The sequence below is a fragment of the Salvelinus fontinalis genome, chromosome 6 (genome assembly GCF_029448725.1).
Source record: "Salvelinus fontinalis isolate EN_2023a chromosome 6, ASM2944872v1, whole genome shotgun sequence".
Classification (NCBI taxonomy): domain Eukaryota; kingdom Metazoa; phylum Chordata; class Actinopteri; order Salmoniformes; family Salmonidae; genus Salvelinus; species Salvelinus fontinalis.
The window spans coordinates 49,103,973-49,122,227 of NC_074670.1; the positions used below are offsets into that span (position 1 = coordinate 49,103,973).

At 44.4% G+C, this 18,255-nt stretch overlaps 1 protein-coding gene across 2 annotated transcripts; it reads right to left on the reverse strand.

Moving 5' to 3' along the window:
• Positions 1-4,929: 4,929 nt before the first annotated feature.
• LOC129857992 (V-type proton ATPase 116 kDa subunit a 3-like) lies at positions 4,930-17,809 on the reverse strand. 2 transcript variants are annotated; one of them, XM_055926809.1, is made up of 20 exons: positions 17,617-17,809; positions 16,549-16,683; positions 16,254-16,332; positions 15,842-16,080; positions 12,810-12,874; positions 12,523-12,649; positions 12,147-12,229; positions 11,936-12,029; positions 11,532-11,744; positions 11,155-11,305; positions 10,742-10,881; positions 10,359-10,516; positions 10,144-10,234; positions 9,894-10,012; positions 9,281-9,494; positions 8,829-8,939; positions 7,157-7,216; positions 6,861-6,981; positions 6,552-6,723; positions 4,930-6,362 (listed from the first exon to the last, which is right to left on the reverse strand). In XM_055926809.1, the coding sequence occupies exons 2-20, from the start codon at positions 16,663-16,665 to the stop codon at positions 6,269-6,271; spliced, it is 2,448 nt and encodes an 815-aa protein (XP_055782784.1). In that variant the 5' UTR covers positions 16,666-16,683; positions 17,617-17,809; the 3' UTR covers positions 4,930-6,268. The 2 variants fall into 2 exon arrangements, with proteins under 2 accessions (XP_055782784.1, XP_055782783.1); XM_055926808.1 differs by having other exon boundaries at positions 7,130-7,216; positions 17,617-17,808.
• Between the last annotated feature and the right edge of the window lie 446 nt (positions 17,810-18,255).

An 18,255-nucleotide genomic window follows, 5' to 3' on the forward strand; every position in this document is an offset into this window, starting at 1 on the left:
GAGAGTATTAAAAACAATGTTCTCCCTCCTACAATGACTCAGGGGTTAATAACACTTATATCTAAGCCTAAAAAAGAAGTGCTGCTCATCAATAACTGGCGTCCAATTTGTCTTCATAATAATGACTATAAGATATTAGCCTTACTAATTGCAAAAATAATTAAAGAAGTCCTGGATGCAATAATTGATGAAACACAGTCTGGCTTTATGAGGGACAGATATTTCTAACAATATCAGTCTAGTATTAGACATACTTGACTACTCAGACCTAATAACCGAGGATAGCTTCATATTATTTTTTGATTTTTATAAAGCATTTAACACAGTGGAGCATCAGTTCTTCTTCCACTCCCTTGAGAAATTTGGCTTTGGGGATTTTTCTGTAACCGGGGTAAATACAGATTCAGACTGGATATTCGATGGATATTTGCCTGTAGTTTTCCTTACGTCCACCAACATCAGTTAGGGACGTCACATAGTGACAAATCAAATTTTTCACATTTCAATAGCTCTTTAATCATTACTCCTAAAACTTTCAAAACTGGTTATAGCTAACCCGATGCCATAGACACACATTGCACACACTTTTTTGTCGTCGGTTTACATCTCACACTATTTAAAATTATTTATTTAAAGTTTTGAAATTCAATAGGGCCTTGGTCATGTGACCCACACACCTCAAACAAGGTTGTCCACTCAGTGAACCTATACATTGCACACCCTTTTGTTTGTCCATTTGCATCTCATGAGATTTTACAATAATGTTTAAACAATTCAAATTTCAATAGCTCCTTGTGACCTACAACCCTCAAACTACTTTCAGAATATCCACTGAGTAGCCGTATACGTAGCACAACCTTTTGTTAATCCATTTTCATCTCACATGATTTTACATTAATTTGCAATGTTTTTCGAATTTCAATAGCTCTCTGGTCATGTGACCTACAACCCTCAAACTGCTGTCATAATATCCACTGACAAGCCTTATACTGTATATTGCACATCCTTTAGTTTGTCCATTTTCATCTCACACGTTTCTACATACATTTTTAAAACGTTCTAATTTCAATAGCTCCTTGGTCATGTGACCTACTGGACTGAAACAAGGTTCAGAATGTCCACTGACTACCCTTCTATATTGCACACCCTTTGGTTTCTCAATTTTCATCTCACACGATTTTACATTCATTTTTCTAAATGTTACATTTGTCCCAAGAGAGGGGCCCAAGCCCTGGAAAGTGTTCCGGTAGCATCTGGTGAGTTCTCGCTGGCCCTTTAAAATCCCGGGGGAGAGGGTGTAAATCTCACTCCGGGCCATTCCCATATCCGCAGCAGGTCTCCAAGGTGAACGGCCTCTGGCATGTTAGAACAATGTAGGTAAGGGAAGTCGGCAAGTCAGATCCGTAACTTCGGGATAAGGATTGGCTCTAACATGCTGACCAGACCAGACACATCGTGTGCTCGTTGCAAAATTAATTTAGAAATCCATGTTATTCAATTATTGCACCCACACTGCTCGTGCGCACCAACAAGCGTCTGCGTTGCCAAGGGCTAAAATATAAGTAATTCCTATTTTTGACGCAGATCGCGCTGCAAGTCCTGCCTCTCCCATCTCCTCATAGGTTTATAGAAGCAGGTACCCACGTGCCATCTCCTCATTGGTTATACTCACGTGGGTGATTGAAAGATGAACTGTTTTGCCGGTCGTCGTGGTAATACTATGAACGTTTAGATGCCAATCACCATATAAGTTCAAAGATGAAAAAGCCTGGAAGGAGGAGAGATGACTAAAAACGATTCGGTTGAACGTTTTATGTGTGAATTAATTGTCGGAGTAGAGGACCTTGTGCATTTCAGGTAAGATAACAACTCAATGTTTATATCCCAGGACAAATTGGCTAGCAACAGCAAGCTAGCTAAATAGGACAAATTAGCTAGCATGTGCAAGCTAGCTAGCTAAATTGCCATACATGGTTAATGCTTTTCGACCTGTCCCCAAATTAATGTAATTAGTTCAGAGTTTGTTTTGATATTTTTAACCTGTGTGTCGTGATCACGTTTGGTGTGGGGGGACAAAATACATTTATGCACGATGGCGCATGCGCGCAGCCGGTTTGGGTTCCGTGTAAGGGCTGGGTCGGTCGGGCTGGGGTGCGAAGCGGGGATCGAGTCGCTGCTGGGGGAGCAGTCGCTCCGTCGCCCTCCTCGCGACACCGCTGAAAGTTCGTTGTGCGGCTCATCTCGCGGTATATCGTGCGTGGTCTCGCAAGGGGCTGGCTGCGTGTGGTGGTTCGTCGGGGTGGTGTCCGTCGGCGGGCCAAAGGTGGACCGGGTGGGGGAACTCCCAGCTACGGCGCTCGCCAGCCCCGTTCACGTTGGGTCTCCAGCGGGTCGCATCGGCCGGCGCCTAGCAGCTGACTTAGAACTGGTGTGGACTCAGAGAATCCGACTGTTTCATTAAAACAAAGCATTGTGAAGGCCCGAGGTGGGTGTTGACGTGATGTGATTTCGTAAAGTGAAGAAATTCAATGAAGCGCGGGTAAACGGAGGGAGTAACAATGACTCTCTTAATGAGTCCTTAGCCTTAGTAAGGGAGATAAGGGAGATAGCAGGGCTCTTCCAATCCCTCCCTGTATGTCACCTGTTTTCAGGTGTTGCTAACGATGAAAACCAAACGGGAGTTACCTCGGTACTAGTCCGTACGCAAAGAGAGTCCTGCAGATGGTGATGGCTGTTGATCGTTAAACGGAAGTCAGTCCTGGAATATGGGGCTTTCGGTCAAGCATGAAAATGTGAGGGAGGTTCCACCAGACTCAATGATTTGCTGTGGGGCTCTTGTAAACGAATCCTGACCTTGACAGGAAGCCAATCAGAGAATGATGGCTCGAACGCATCCCTGGCTTTGGCTGGGAGGGGGGAGTTAAGTCCTGGGAGATGGCTGATGAAAGTGTACTGCTGGCATCAGTCTGATCACAGAGCGGCTGTGGTGAAACGTTTAATACGCGTCCCCCGTATACTTTGTTAACTCTAAACCGCGAAGGTTTGAATCGAACGCTGGCTTCGGCTGGACCCGCTAATAGTGGAGCACTAAATGGAGCTGGAATGTGCTTAGCGGTTATGGACACTGCCAAGTCTCAGGCGTCCGCCTGGGTGCGGGACTCTATACATTCTATGTGGGAGCTCTCCTCCACGTTTCTTGGAGCATGTAGTGGAGATTGCATGTGCCTTACCATTAGCTGACACTACCAGGCCTCAGGCTTGCCTGAGTTCGGGACACCACTCATTGTAGGTAGGGAGGTCTCCTCTACGCTCACTAGACTCGAGGCAGAGACTAAACCCATTGGCCCCGCAGTGATAGGGCATTGCATGGATCTGGATCATGCCCTACGAAGTGGGGAGAGGTATCTCCAGCTTGTCTGGGGAGAGAGGCCTACATCTGATGTAGGTAGTACCATCCACGCCCACACTGCCTAGAAGGCCAGTATCCCGGAGTCGCCTCTTCACTGTTGACGTTGAGACTGGTGTTTTGCAGGTACTATTTAATGAATCTGCCAGTTGAGGAGTTGTGAGGCGTCTGTTTCTCAAACTAGACACTAATGTACTTGTCCTCTTGTTCAGTTGTGCACTGGGGCATCCCACTCCTCTTTCTATTCTGGTTAGGGCCAGTTTGTGCTGTTCTGTGAAGGGAGTAGTACACAGCATTGTATGAGATCTTCAGTTTCTTGGCAATTTCTCGCATGGAATAGCCTTCATTTCTCAGAACAAGAATAGACTGACAAGTTTCAGAAGAAAGTTCTTTGTTTCTGGCCATTTTGAGCCTGTAATTGAACCCACAAATGCTGATGCTCCAGATACTCAACTAGTCTAAAGGCCAGTTTTATTGCTTCTTTAATCAGAACAACAGTTTTCACTTGTGCTAACATAATTGCAAAAGGGTTAGCCTTTTAAAATGATAAACTTGGATTAGCTAACACAGCGTGCCATTGGAACACATGAGTGATGGTTGCTGATAATGGGCCTCTGTACACCTATGTAGATATTCCATTAAAAATCAGCCATTTCCAGCTACAATAGTCATTTACAACATTAACAATGTCTACACTATTTCTGATCAATTTCATGTTATTTTAATGGACAAAAAAAGTGCTTTCTTTCAAAAACATGGACATTTGTAAGTGACCTCAAACTTTTGAACGGTAGTGTATACCTTATGTCATGCCTTATTGGAATGGTTTTATTGATAACGTCTGTTGGAAAAAAGTTTGGATGTTGCCACACACATACATACTTATTAACAAAATTAAGGAAGTTTCTTAAATTATTCATAAATATTATCCTACCAACCAATTTTTTTTTTTAATTGTACCTTTTGTAATGACCACCAAGAAACAGTGTTGCATCTTTTTGGGCATTGTATCCATAAGGAATCTGTGGCAAGACATCAGTAGATTTATAATTGAACACATTTATGAAGATTTTACACTATTATGGAGAGATGTGTTGCTTGGATTCTTTACTTATGATAGAAATAAGTTGAAACAATTTTATGTATATAATTTCATTATTCTTTTGGCCAAATGTCATATTCACCAATGTAAATTTACAAACAAAACACCACATTTTATTACCTTGCAAAATTAAATTAAACTATATTTTAAGGCAATTAAATACTCCAACAAAAAAGCTGATAGAATTATCAATGTGTGTATGTGTGCCCCTTAAGGTCCTTGTGTAATGTGATATTGTACCCCATAGCCCAAATGTCCTTGTATATACTTTATATATACTTGTGTTCTAATGTACTTTTTGTATTGATTTGATAATAAAAAAGAAATACAATTCTATATATTTTTACAATTAATTTAAAGAAAATGTCTGACTTGCCTAATTTCTACAATAGGAACAAGTCAAATCGCATACCCACAGAAGAACCGTCTGGAAGAAACTGGCTTTAATTTCATTTCAGCCCTAGAGTTTAACACAGTGATAGTGCAAAGAGACAGACAGTACGATGTGAACCATCATACAGAGAATGCGGCAGAACATTGGCAAAACAATGATCTTCATTCAGATGGTTCTCTGCTCAGATCAAACAGAATGTGAATGACACATGAGTTTACAAGTTTCCCTTTCCATAATTATTAACCGTGTTCAAATATGACATAAGAAAGAGGTGTTGAGTACCATAAAGAATTGTTCATGTTACCATCTGTCGTAGGATGTCCCTTGGGGATATCCGTACCTACGTATGACATGCGAGGGTTAGGTTAGTAAACATGCTGGAGCTAGAACCTCGTTGTCGTGCGACCTTATTTTAGATAATACTACACCATCATAGCAAAATCATGTCTATGTGGACTCTCTTCAAGACCACAACAGATGAGTTAAGACAATTGGTGTGTGCCTTATCTTTACTGACTTTGAGATCACGGTCATGTGGGAAAGTCAATAGCACCCATTTCCTGAGTTATTCAACCATTTTCAAATAATGCTTTGAACGATAAACAGGGAGGCTGTGAATGTATTACTGTTAATATATTATTTAAACAACATATTATCTAAGGGTACATTACTGGAAGTTGGGACACTTCGTAAATTCACTCTGGAGTGCGCTCTGGGCTTTCATAAATTCAGAGCGTTGTTAGATTGCCCTTTCGTGAATTCAGAGCTTTTTGCTCTCGGGGTGTTCAGAGCGCACGCTGGAGGAGTAGGGTTTATCCGAGCGTTCTGACCTCACAATGGCAGTCACCCGAGCTAACTGGCTAAAGTTGGCTAGCTTGCTAGCTACATCCAGACACAAATGAGAGAACAAACACCTCACTGACTATTTTATTCGCCCTAGCAGAGCTGGTTAGACTATTTCCGTGTTATCTAGGGCATTGGTGACTAACTGTGCTGCTGGCAACAATTATTTATTTATTTTTTGCAGACACCAGTCATATTCAACGGGTGTTGCGTGTTTGTAAATTCCTGAAATCAGAGTAGACAGCCAGAGTGAATTTACAGACCCACCCCATGATCAGTGCAAAGAAGGAACAAGAAAGAAAATCTGATTTTGATGACACAGCATGCATGCTGAAATAGGCACATAAACACTCCATACCATAGTGCAAAGGCCTAAATGCATTCTTGTACATTGAACACATTTTACAAAACGCCAAGCGTACAAAAAAAGACAGCAATCATTCTGAAATGTGTGCAGTGTAATAGGTGTAGAGCAAGTTAATATAACCATTTGGCAATCATAATTCATTGATCGTTTAAATGATCACAGAGCGGACGAGGCGTGGATTATGGAAGAGAAGGAGAAAGGATTCAGCTTGTAGCCAGTTCCACTGTAGAATTTATTCTGAAACTCCACCCTAGGAGAGAGACAACATTTTCAAAATTCAACAGACAATATTGCATTACATTTTTTTCATGAATAATATATGTTATCTTATTCTCCATTCACACACTCCTCTCCCCTTCGTCTAATTCCTTCCCACCATCTCTCACTCATTCTCACCCCCCAACTCTACCCTTCCCTGTCTGCGTCCCCCTTCTCTCACCAGTGCAGACGCAGGGCATGCAGGAAGGCAGACAGGCCCTCCATGACCAGCAGGACCGAGACTGTCAGCACCGCGAAGGCGAGGAAGAATAGAAACAGGATTACAGATCCCATGTTGCCTTGCCAGGTCAGGGCGTTATGCAGCACCATCACCCAGAGCACCTCCGAAAGCTCTGGAGGGACGGAGGGTGAAAGGGGACACACTGAGTAGGCGCTAGAATGAGTTAGCACTCTTGAAGAAATGAGTCAGTGTGCGATCAGTAAGTCACTGTAAATCAGTGGGGAAAGTGTGTGTGCGTGTGTGACTCACGTGCGTGTGCAAGGCTGAGGGCCCACAGTCGTAGGTAGGAGGCTGTGTTGGAGATGCAGCCTAGACAGTACTCTATGGTGTGGATGGCCTGGTGCATGAACGCATCAGCAGCGTCAAAATCCTAGAGACGCATTTTTTTTTAAGACAGGGAAAAAGGGTAGAGAAGTTGGACGGAGTAATATGTTATTACTTGTGACACTAGCTTGGGCTATGAGTACATTGAAACAGAGCTAGCATGGGTAACACTGATGACTAGCTCCCCCTCTCACCACCTCCTCCTCTCTGTGACTCCCCACCTCTCCCTGATGAGCATTGATGGAATTGTTCTCAGCCAACAGGGGTTGTCTGTCTCCTGCCTGGAAGACACAATCACATCAGACCCACTCACAGAGATTATAATAGATACTGTATATAAATACATATATTAATACATAATAAACTCAGCAAAAAAAGAAACGTCCTCTCACTGTCATCTGCGTTTATTTTCAGCAAACTTAACAAGATTCAACAACAGACATAAACTGTGACTAACAGAAATGGAATAATGTGTCCCTGAACAAAAGGGGGGTTAAAATCAAAAGTAACAGTCAGTATCAGTACCAGCTGTATTAAGTACTGCAGTGCATCTCCTCCTCATGGACTGCACCATATTTGCCCATTCTTGCTATGAGATGTTACCCCACTCTTCCACCAAGGCACCTGCAAGTTCCCGGACATTTCTGCGGGAATGGCCCTAGCCCTCACCCTAGCTCTCCCAGACGTGCTCAATGGGATTGAGATCCGGGCTGGTCATGGCAGAACACTGACATTCCTGTCTTGCAGGAAATCACGCACAGAACGAGCAGTATGGCTGGTGGCATTGTCATGCTGGAGGGTCATGTGAGGTTGAGCCTGCAGGAAGGGTACCACATGAGGTAGGAGGACGTCTTCCCTCTAACGCACAGCGTTGAGATTGCCTGCAATGACAACAAGCTCAGTCTGATGATGCTGTGACACACCGCCCCAGACCATGACGGACACTCCACCTCCAAATCAATCCCAGTCCAGAGTACAGGCCTCGGTGTAACACTCATTCCTTTGATGATAAACGCGAATCCGACCATCACCCCTGGTGAGACAAAACCGCGACCTGTCAGTGAAGAGCACTTTATGCCAGTCCTGTCTGGTCCAGTGATTGTTGGGTTGTGCCCATAGGCGACGTTGTTTCCGGTGATGTCTGGTGAGGACCTGCCTTACAACAGGCCTACAAGCCCTCAGTCCAGCCTCTCTCAGCCTATTGCGGATAATGTGAGCACTGATGGAGGGATTGTGCATTCCTGGTGTAACTCGGGCAGTTGTTGCCATCCTGTACCTGTCCCGCAGGTGTGATGTTCGGATGCACCGATCCTGTGCACGTGTTGTTACACGTGGTCTGCCACTGCGAGGACGATCAGCTGTCTGTCCTGTCTCCCTATAGCGCTGTCTTAGGCGTCTCACAGTACGGACATTGTAATTTATTGCACTGGCCACATCTGCAGTACTCATGCCTCCTTGCAGCATGCCTAAGGCACGTTCACGCAGATGTGCAGGGACCCTGGGCATCTTTCTTTTGGTGTTTTTCCGGGTCCGTAGAAAGGCCTCTTTAGTGTCCTAAGTTTTCATAATTGTGACCTTAATTGCCTACCATCTGTAAGCTGTTAGTGTCTTAACGACCGTTCCACTGGTGCATGTTCATTAATTGTTTATGGTTCATTGAACAAGCATGGGAAACAGTGTATAAGCTCTTTACAATGAAGATCTGTGAATTTATTTGGATATTTACGAATTATCTTTGAAAGACTTTTGAAAGACTTTTCTTGCTGAGTTTACATATATTACACATACAGATGTTATACACATAAGACTAAACAAAGTCATCCTAGATACTGACACTCAAATCAATAGGCATAGCACACGTCCAGACAAGACACACACAACACAGTTGCTCACCATGTGCCGGTGCTTCCTCTTGTGTGTGATGTATTGATGGATGGGTTTCCCCAGCAGCAGGACTGGAACAGAACACAGTGCCAGTACCACCAGAACCTTCTGCACCACCACCTACAGTACAGAGAGAGGGAGTTAGAACGTCACACACACACACACACACACACACACACACACACACACACACACACACACACACACACACACACACACACACACACACACACACACACACACAGTGCAGGTTGTATTTTGGAGAGAGCATGCTGCCATACTATTGTTTACCTATAGATTATATTTTCAATGACTCAGCTAACATTAAGCATACTTTAGACAAATAAGTACATTGGAGTGAGCGCGTTGTGTGCCCTTTCACAAACATACCAGTCCTGTACAGTGGCACCAGGTTTCCCCACAAAACACACACATTCAGACAGACACATTCAGACAGACACCTGTCCTCCGTAGAGGGGCGGGTTGTCCTTGTTCTCGGCGAATAGGAACATGTCTATGAAGTGGATGAGGATGCTGGGGGCGGAGTTAGAGTGGGTCGTGTCGAAGGCCAGCCACTTGAAGATGACCATGAAGACCAGGTAACCAAACAGACACAGCATGAAGAACAGCTCTGGGATCAGTACCAGGAACACACTGCTCAACTGGTTAAAGTGTCTGGAGGGACGGGGGAGAGAGGGAGAGGGATGAATAGAGAGAGACAAAGAGAGAAGTGGGTGGGTAGAGGGAGAGGGATTAGTAGAGAGAGATGGGTAGAGAGGGAATCGTAGGTTTATGAGTAAGGAATGCATAGGTAGAAGGATGGGTTTGAGTAGAGAGAGAGGGGTAGGGATAGCAAGAGGGATGGTGAGAAATGTATTAGATTACAGTGATACTCCTTTGCCGTTCCATTCACACCAGGATTGGGGTCAATTCAGGAAGTACACTCAAATTCTAGTTCTCTACAATGCTTTTCAATGGAAAAAAGCTTGAAATTGGAATATGGTTTACTTCCTGAATTGAAATGTAATTGACCCCAACCCGTACAGGCACACACACACACACACGTTCCCTCACATGTAGTTGAAGAAGGCCAGACAGACTCCGAAGGTCATGTGGATGACCCCGATAATGACAGACATCTTCATCTTGTAGGAGTTGAGGAACGTCAGGTGGTTGTTGGACATACCCCAGACCTGAGAGGGACAGACAGACAGCACAGTTACTCATAAGAACAGTCATGGAAACAATCATTACTGAGAGATGAGGAAGAGATAGATGGAGGAGTGAGAGAAAGATGGAGGCAGTGTGAGGTGCATTTCCATACCGGGTCGATGCCAAAGGGATAGGGTCCAGTAAAAACCCCAGTGATGTTAGGGTCCAGGGACAGGAAGTTGTTCTCTTTAACAGTTGTTGGACTGAGAGAAAAAGAGAACAAGAGAGAGAGAGAGAGACACAAAACTCATATTGTAAACATAACATACAGGACAATCAGAAAAGTGATTGTGGCGCTGTTATGCATGTGTGAGTGTGTGTCCTTACTTCCACTCTCCGTTCTCAAACATGGGTCCTACATGCCAGCCGGAGCTGAAGGGGCTGAGTCCTCTGCTAAAACACTCGTTGTAGATGGCCCCAGTGTAGACAGAGAACAGTCCCATCAACAGGATCAGATAACGTCCTCCAAACATCATCCGCCAAATCTAAACCACACACACAGAGACATTATATTAGGACTGTTCCTCTGAATCAGTATATTTGTCAGTCTCACAATTTAAAGGGTGTGTATGAAAAGGTGTGACTGTGTGTGTGTGTGTGTGTGTGTGTGTGTGTGTGTGTGTGTGTGTGTGTGTGTGTGTGTGTGTGTGTGTGTGTGTGTGTGTGTGTGTGTGTGTGTGTGTGTGTGTGTGTGTGAGTGTTTGTGTGACCTCATTAGTGTTGTTCCTGAGTTTGGGGTCCTTCTCCTCCAGAACCATCCAGAGGGCAGCCAGGGACATCAGCAGACCGTGACCCACGTCCCCAAACATCACGGCAAACAGGAAGGGGAACGTGATGATGGTGTACACCGCTACAGAGACAGGGGGGAGGAGGGAATGAGAGAGAGGGGGAAAAGAGAAAGGGGGAGGGAGATATGGGGAAAGGAGAGCGAGGGTAATGGAGAGAGGTTAGCCAGAGAAAGTAGGAGAGGAGAAAACAGAGAGAGGGGCGAACGAGAGAACGGGGGGCATAATAGTTCTGATCGTTGACATATACCAGAGGAGCTGGTTCTTCCCTGGGTTGTTGGCTGGTTAGAGGTTGGAAGTGACCGCTAAATGAGTTGATGTATTGATTAGGCTGATACCTGGGTTGACCTCGCGGTAACTGGCCACTCCGTAGGCGTCTACAATGTTCTGGAAGCCTGCAGTGAAGGAGTTGGTGGGAAACAGGGTAGGAGGAGGCGTGGAGCAGGGGAGGCGGTTGTAGAACGAGTCCACCCCGCTGCCACTCTTCTTCTGATAGGGGTAGAGACAGAGAGAAGATGAGGGGGCTTAAAGTCATACACGTTTAGGGTACTGTGTAAAATGACATCCATGCCTATACTTAAACAGCGTGACAACAACATACAACTAACTCGCTCTTGTTGCGTTACTCAACCGCACACAATCTCTGTCCCTCCTCTATTCTCCCTTCTTCTGTGTCTCCCACCTCCCCGTCCCTGTTTCCTTCCCCCTCGCTCACCCCTCCTTCCCTCAGGGCGCTCTGTAGCTCGGGCAGCTTGCTGACGGGACACCAGGCTTCAGCGATCAGACACTTGTTGGTGACGGAGGGGCTGCAGAGGTTCAGTACGGCCTGGACTGCCTTAGACTTCTGGACCCGCACCTTCCACTGGGGCAACACCGCTACTGCACGCACCAACATCTGCTGGAGGAACTGCTCTGTCTGAAAGAGGACCTGAGGAGGGGAGGGCAGAGGGGTGAAGGACGAAAGGGGGAGGTGTGGATTAGAGATGGCGTCCGGGGGAGCTTTACAGACAGTAAACGTTCGCTCTGTTTGCTGCACCCAAGGATGTCTAGTGAAGTTTAGTGATAGAGCAACAAAGTTGAAGGTGAGTGCATTTTATACAGCGCTAGTGTCTGACTTACTGATTTGATGTCTTCAATTCTGCCCTGCAGTCCCTGGAGAATCTCCTCTCTCTCCGTGGGGCTGTCAGGATATGCAAACACCTGCGTGTGGAAGCTGGAAATGCAAGTTATCAAGGAGGTGCAAGAAAGACAAGGGTCATTAAACAAGCATGTACATGGACCACCGCAATGTGGTAAATGACACCACAAGAAGTGGACAGGTTTTACTCACCAATCACAGATCTTCTTGACCTTCTGTCCGATCTGATCTCCCCAGTAGGATATGAGGAACACTGTCCACTGCACCATCTCCCCCTGCAATCCCATCACATATTAGAAATGTTGATGCATTGACCATCTTGTTTGCCACTCTTACTTAAAAGGAAAATTCCACCCCCCAAAAAATTGGTTTTTGTTTAATTTAGTATTTGTTTCAAGATATTTAACTTCCAAAACACAGAAATACAGCCGGTATTATGCATTTAGCATATGATGCAACTTGATCAATTATGGACTAATGAAACAAACACCAAAAGATAGGGTGGAGTTTTACTTTAAGTATACATTTTCTCTTCATTTCTTTCCTCCTCCTCTCCTTCTCTCCTCACCGTGTCAGGATGCTCCAGCTGCTCCTCCATCTCTCTGAAGTCCACGACGATGTAACCGCGGCATGCTCGCCATAGCAACCGCTCAAATGATGGGACTTTCCAGGGGTGGACCACACCAGCCACAAAACTGCAGAAGAGAGAAGGATGAGAGACGAGCAAAAAAAATAGGTAAGTTGGCAAAAGAGGATGTTGACCAAGTTGAAGATCAATCATTGTCCAGAGCCAATGTAAAAAAAAAAGAATAAGGTGGAAGGACACTGGCAATCACTTTGACCAATGATGTTTACCGGAGGTGGACATCCTGTCGGTTAGGCTCCAATATGCCTACTGTTTCACGTAGAGGAGGTGGAGCCTGTAAAAGGAAACAATAAAAAGGGTTCGGGAGACTTTAACACATCCAAACAGTAGTTTATGTTCTCTGAAGGAGTGTGTCTGGTTGTGTGAGAGAGAGCGAGAGAGCGAGAGAAATTAAATAATAAAATATACAGACAAGAAATTCCAATTGGCTATACTTAAAATCTTTAACATCATCCTTAGCTCTTGCATCTTCCTGGGGCGGCAGGTAGCCTAGTGGTTAGAGCATTGGACTAGTAACCGAAAGGATCTGTTTTTCTGCCTCTGAACAAGACAGTTAACCCACTGTTCCTAGGCCGGGGCACCACCAGTACAGAGCTTGCTCAGGAATGTCAGCAGGCAGGTGTGAGTGCATCTGCACGCACAGTGAGGCGAAGACTTTTGGAGGATGGCCTGGTGTCAAGAAGGGCAGCAAAGAAGCCACTTCTCTCCAGGAAAAACATCAGGGACAGACTGATATTCTGCAAAAGGTACAGGTGAGGACTGCTGAGGACTGGGGTAAATTCCGATTGTTTGGGGCATCCGGAAAAAAGCTTGTCCGGAGAAGACAAGGTGAGCGCTACCATCAGTCCTGTATCATGCCAACAGTAAAGCATCCTGAAACCATTCATATGTGGGGTTGCTTCTCAGCCAAGGGAGTGGGCTCACTCACAATTTTGCTTAAGAACACAGCCATGAATAAAGAATGGTACCAACACATCCTCCGAGAGCAACTTCTGCCAACCATCCAGGAACAGTATGGTGACGAACAATGCCTTTTCCAGTATGATGGAGCACCTAGCCATAAGGCAAAAGTGATAACTAAGTGGCTCGGGGAACAAAACATCGATATTTTGGGTCCCATGGCCAGGAAATTCCCCAGACCTTAATCCCACTGAGAACTTGTGGTCAATCCTCAAGAGGCAGGTGGAAAAGCAAAAATCCACAAATTCTGACAAAACACCAAGCATTGATTATGCAAGAATGGGCTGCCATCAGTCAGGATGTGGCCCAGAAGTTAATTGACAGCATGCCAGGGAGGATTGCAGAGGTCTTGAAAAAGAAGGGTCAACACTGCAAATATTGACTCTTTGCATCAACTTCATGTAATTGTCAATAAAAGCCTTTGACACTTATGAAATGCTTGTAATTATACTTCAGTATTCCATAGTAACATCTGACAAAAATATCTAAAGACACTGAGGCAGCAGACTGTCTGAAAATGAATATTTGTGTCATTCTCAAAACTTTTGACCACAACTGTACATTATAAAATCCATGTACACAAACAAGTACGCAGTTAAAATTGCCAAAAAACACACACATTTCTTTCCAAAGGGCCGTGGGGTGAGACAGGGATGCAGCTTAAGCCCCACCCTCTTCAACATATATATCAACGAATTGGCGAGGGCACTAGAACAGTCTGCAGCACCCGGCCTCACCCTACTAGAATCTGAAGTCAAATGTCTACGGTTTGCTGATGATCTGGTGCTTCTGTCCCCAACCAAGGAGGGCCTACAGCAGTACCTAGATCTTCTGCACAGATTCTGTCAGACCTGGGCCCTGAGAGTAAATCTCAGTATAACAAAAATAATGGTGTTCTAAAAAAGGTCTAGTTGCACGGACCACAAATACAAATTCCATCTTGACACCGTTGCCCTAGAGCACACAAAAAACAATACATACCTCGGCCTAAACATCAGCGCCACAGGTAACTTCCACAAAGCTGTGAACGAGCTGAGGCAAGGCCAGAAGGGCCTTCTATGCCATCAAAAGGAACATAAAATTTGACATACCAATTAGGATCTGGCTTAAAATATTTGAATCAGTTATAGAACTCATTGCCCTTTGTGGTTGTGAGGTCTGGGGTCCGCTCACCAACCAAGAATTCACAAAATGGGACAAACACCAAATTGAGACTGCATGCAGAATTCCACAAAAATATCCTCTGTGTATAACGTAAAACACCAAATAATGCATGCAGAGCAGAATTAGGCTGATACCCGCTAATTATCAAAATCCAGAAAAGAGACGTTAAATTCTACAACCACCTAAAAGGAAGCGATTCCCAAACCTTTCATAACAAAGCCATCACCTTCAGAGCGATGAACCTGTAGAAGAGTCCCCTAAGCAAGCTGGTCCTGGGCCTCTGTTCACAAACACAAACAGACCCTACAGAGCCCCAGGACAGCAACACAATTAGAGCCAACCAAATCATGAGAAAACAAAAAGATAATTACTTGACACATTGGAAAGAATTATCAAAAGAACAGAGCAAACTAGAATGCTATTTGGCTCTAAACAGAGAGTACACAGTGGCAGAATACCTGACCACTATGACTGACCCAAACTTAAGGAAAACTTTGACTATGTACAGACTCAGTGAGCATAGCCTTGCTATTGAGAAAGGCCGCCATGGGCAGACCTGGCTCTCAAGAGAAGACAGGCTATGTGCACACTGCCCACAAAATGAGGTGGAAACTGAGCTGCACTTCCTAACCTCCTGCCAAATGTATGACCATATTAGAGACACATATTTCCCTCAGATTACACAGATCCACAAAGAATTCGAAAACAAACCCAATTTTGATAAACTCCCATATCTACTGGGTGAAATACCACAGTGTGCCATCACAGCAGGACATTTTGTGACCTGTTGCCACAAGAAAAGGGCAACCAGTGAAGAACAAGCACCATTGTAAATACAACCCATATTTATGTTTATTTATTTTCCCTTTTGTACTTTAACTATTTGCACATCGTTACAATACTGTATTTGGACATAATATGACATTTGAAATGTCTTTATTATTTTGGAACTTCTGTGAGTGTAATATTTACTGTTAATTTGCATTGTTTATTTCACTTTTGTTTATTTATCTACTTCACTTGCTTTGGCAATGTTAACATATGTTTCCCATGCCAATAAAGCCCTTAAATTGAAATTGAATTGAGAGAGGGTGGTGATGGGAGGTGTAGTTTTGACCTGTGAGGCGGTGAGGGAGTGGGTCTGGGTGAGAACTCCTTTGTACTGGCTGAGCTGGATCAGCTGGGCTCTGAGACCGTCTCTGTTCCTGGACACCTCTTTGAGCTCCCTGGCCAGCCTCTCACTCTCCTCCTCAATGGTGAGCAACTCTCTGGGCTGGGGGGCCGAGGGGGTCGGGCAGGGGGTCGGGCCATGGAAGGGGGGCAACAGGGACCTATTGAGCTCCTGCTCCAGGAACGCTGAGTGGAGAGAAGGATGAAAAGACAGAGAGATGGAGGGAGAGAAAGACCGAAGGAGAGAGAGAAAGAGAAATGCATAGGAGAAAACTGTCAAACATAATTTTCCCTGTATTAGGATTTGGGTTTTAATGAGTGGTTTAGGAGACGATAGTGTGAGAGATCTAGATACTCACTGAAGGTTTTCTCCAGTTCCTGACATCGTCTCACCTCCCCCACAAACTTCCTCTGGAAGGAGTTGACATTGGGGTTCAACTGATTCACCACGGAGGGAATTAGCAAAAGAGACAGTTAGTTACTCACAAGTTATTCACACTAGGCTTTATTTAGTTGCCACGTCGTTAATGTCAAACATAGATATTCACAGCAAGACGGGTTGAGATATTAGTTGCAGCTAGTAGTTCTAAGCCAGTGAATCTTTAGTCACGCGAAGATATGAGACAAACGAGATCAGGGGAGAACAGAACTCACGTCTCTGAACTCGACCAGGCCCAGTTCTCCCAGTTCACTGACACAGTTATAGGCCGAACCAGACTGGAGGAAGAGCTGCACCAAGCATACCTCCTCACTACGGAACATAGAACCCATCACCACCTAGAGATAGGCCTAGAGGGAGAGGGGAAGGGGGAGAGAAGAGAGCAAGAGAGAGGGGGAAGTTGGGTAAGGTCGAGAAAGAGACACAGTTGGAAAGCAGATTGGATAGAAGGAGTAAATAGATAAGAGTAATGCGAGATAAGGAGAAGAGAGAAGAGATATATTGTGGTAATTGTATTAAAGTGCACGGCAAGAGGCTAAACTCTTGAGGTAGGACACCACCAGAGCAATAGGCCTACACCCGTGGCTTCAAAAACAGGTGTCAGAAGGCAGTTGCAGAAAAGGGAAGGATGTATTCAGGCCCCTCTGCCTAACTGAAAAAGTCACATGAATTGCAAAACAGTGGAATTTCCACTCAAGCTGCGCTTCCCAACTAATGAAATGCTGACAGCAAGTCAATACATCTAGCCGTGGGTCTCAATACACGACCACCCTTCATGTGGATAACTAAAATAGGTCCATAGTGAGGAATTTCAAGGACTTTTCGGAGACTGAACGAATAGACTACACAATGAGTGATAGGTTCGGTTTCGCTTTACCAGAAAAAGATGCACCACCCACAAATGCCGCGAATTCATCCACCATCAATCATTCCAGACGAATTTAATGTAACAATTTCGCGGGAAGAGTTGCTGTCATCATGAGACATTGTTGGCAACATTGTATGCAAAAGTTGGCAAATGTTCCCCCCTCTCTTGTCAGTCAAAACCAAAAAAAAACGGATCCTGTTTGGCCACGATGTTTCCATATAGTGCATTATTAGGCTATAAATCAGTTATTATTAGGCAACTTGTATTTTTCCAATGTCAGTATCTCAAATAGCATACAACAGAAGGTTCAAGTTATCCACATACCTGTAACTGAAATTAGACAACTTGTTGACCGACCACCATACACGAATCTATCCTTTGAGAACAAAGCACGTTGCAAATGTATAAACTTTACCTGTTCTCTTCAATCTGTCCCGCTCGATCGAATGTGATGGCTGCTTGTGAGAGTTAGCTCGAGATGACAGAAAATAACAACAAACAGTGGCAAACAAATTTCTTTTGACGGTAAAGTCAGTGTCTTAACATTCTTACTGTCACCGGTACACCAGTATTCTGCCAGCAGCGCAAATGATGACGTCACTTTCGTTGCCTTCAAAAATAAAACTGCATTTCAAAACATTGCAATGTGGATAATTAATTCAAAGGATTGATTAAAATTATATGACCACTTCTATTGTGACAATAAGAAAATGCACTGGGTAATTTACGAAACAGATACAAATTATGTATGTTTTTTAAATTTATTAATACCAATAATGACAAAATACAATGTTGAAGCTGGTATGTTGAGAATATTGGGCTGTAGAGAGAAAACGTTTCTACCTGTCTCAGCTAAAGTGGGGTGAAAATACTCAGTAGGGTCTCTACTACCAAATAGGGTTAGTTTTGGAGTGGGACTGTGTCATACCAAGGGGCACTTAATTCCCGGCCCCCTCCATAGCCCCTATTCTGTCACGCCCTGACCTTAGAGATCCTTTTTATGTCTCTATTTGGGTTGGTCAGGGTGTGATTTGGGGTGGGTATTCTATGTTCT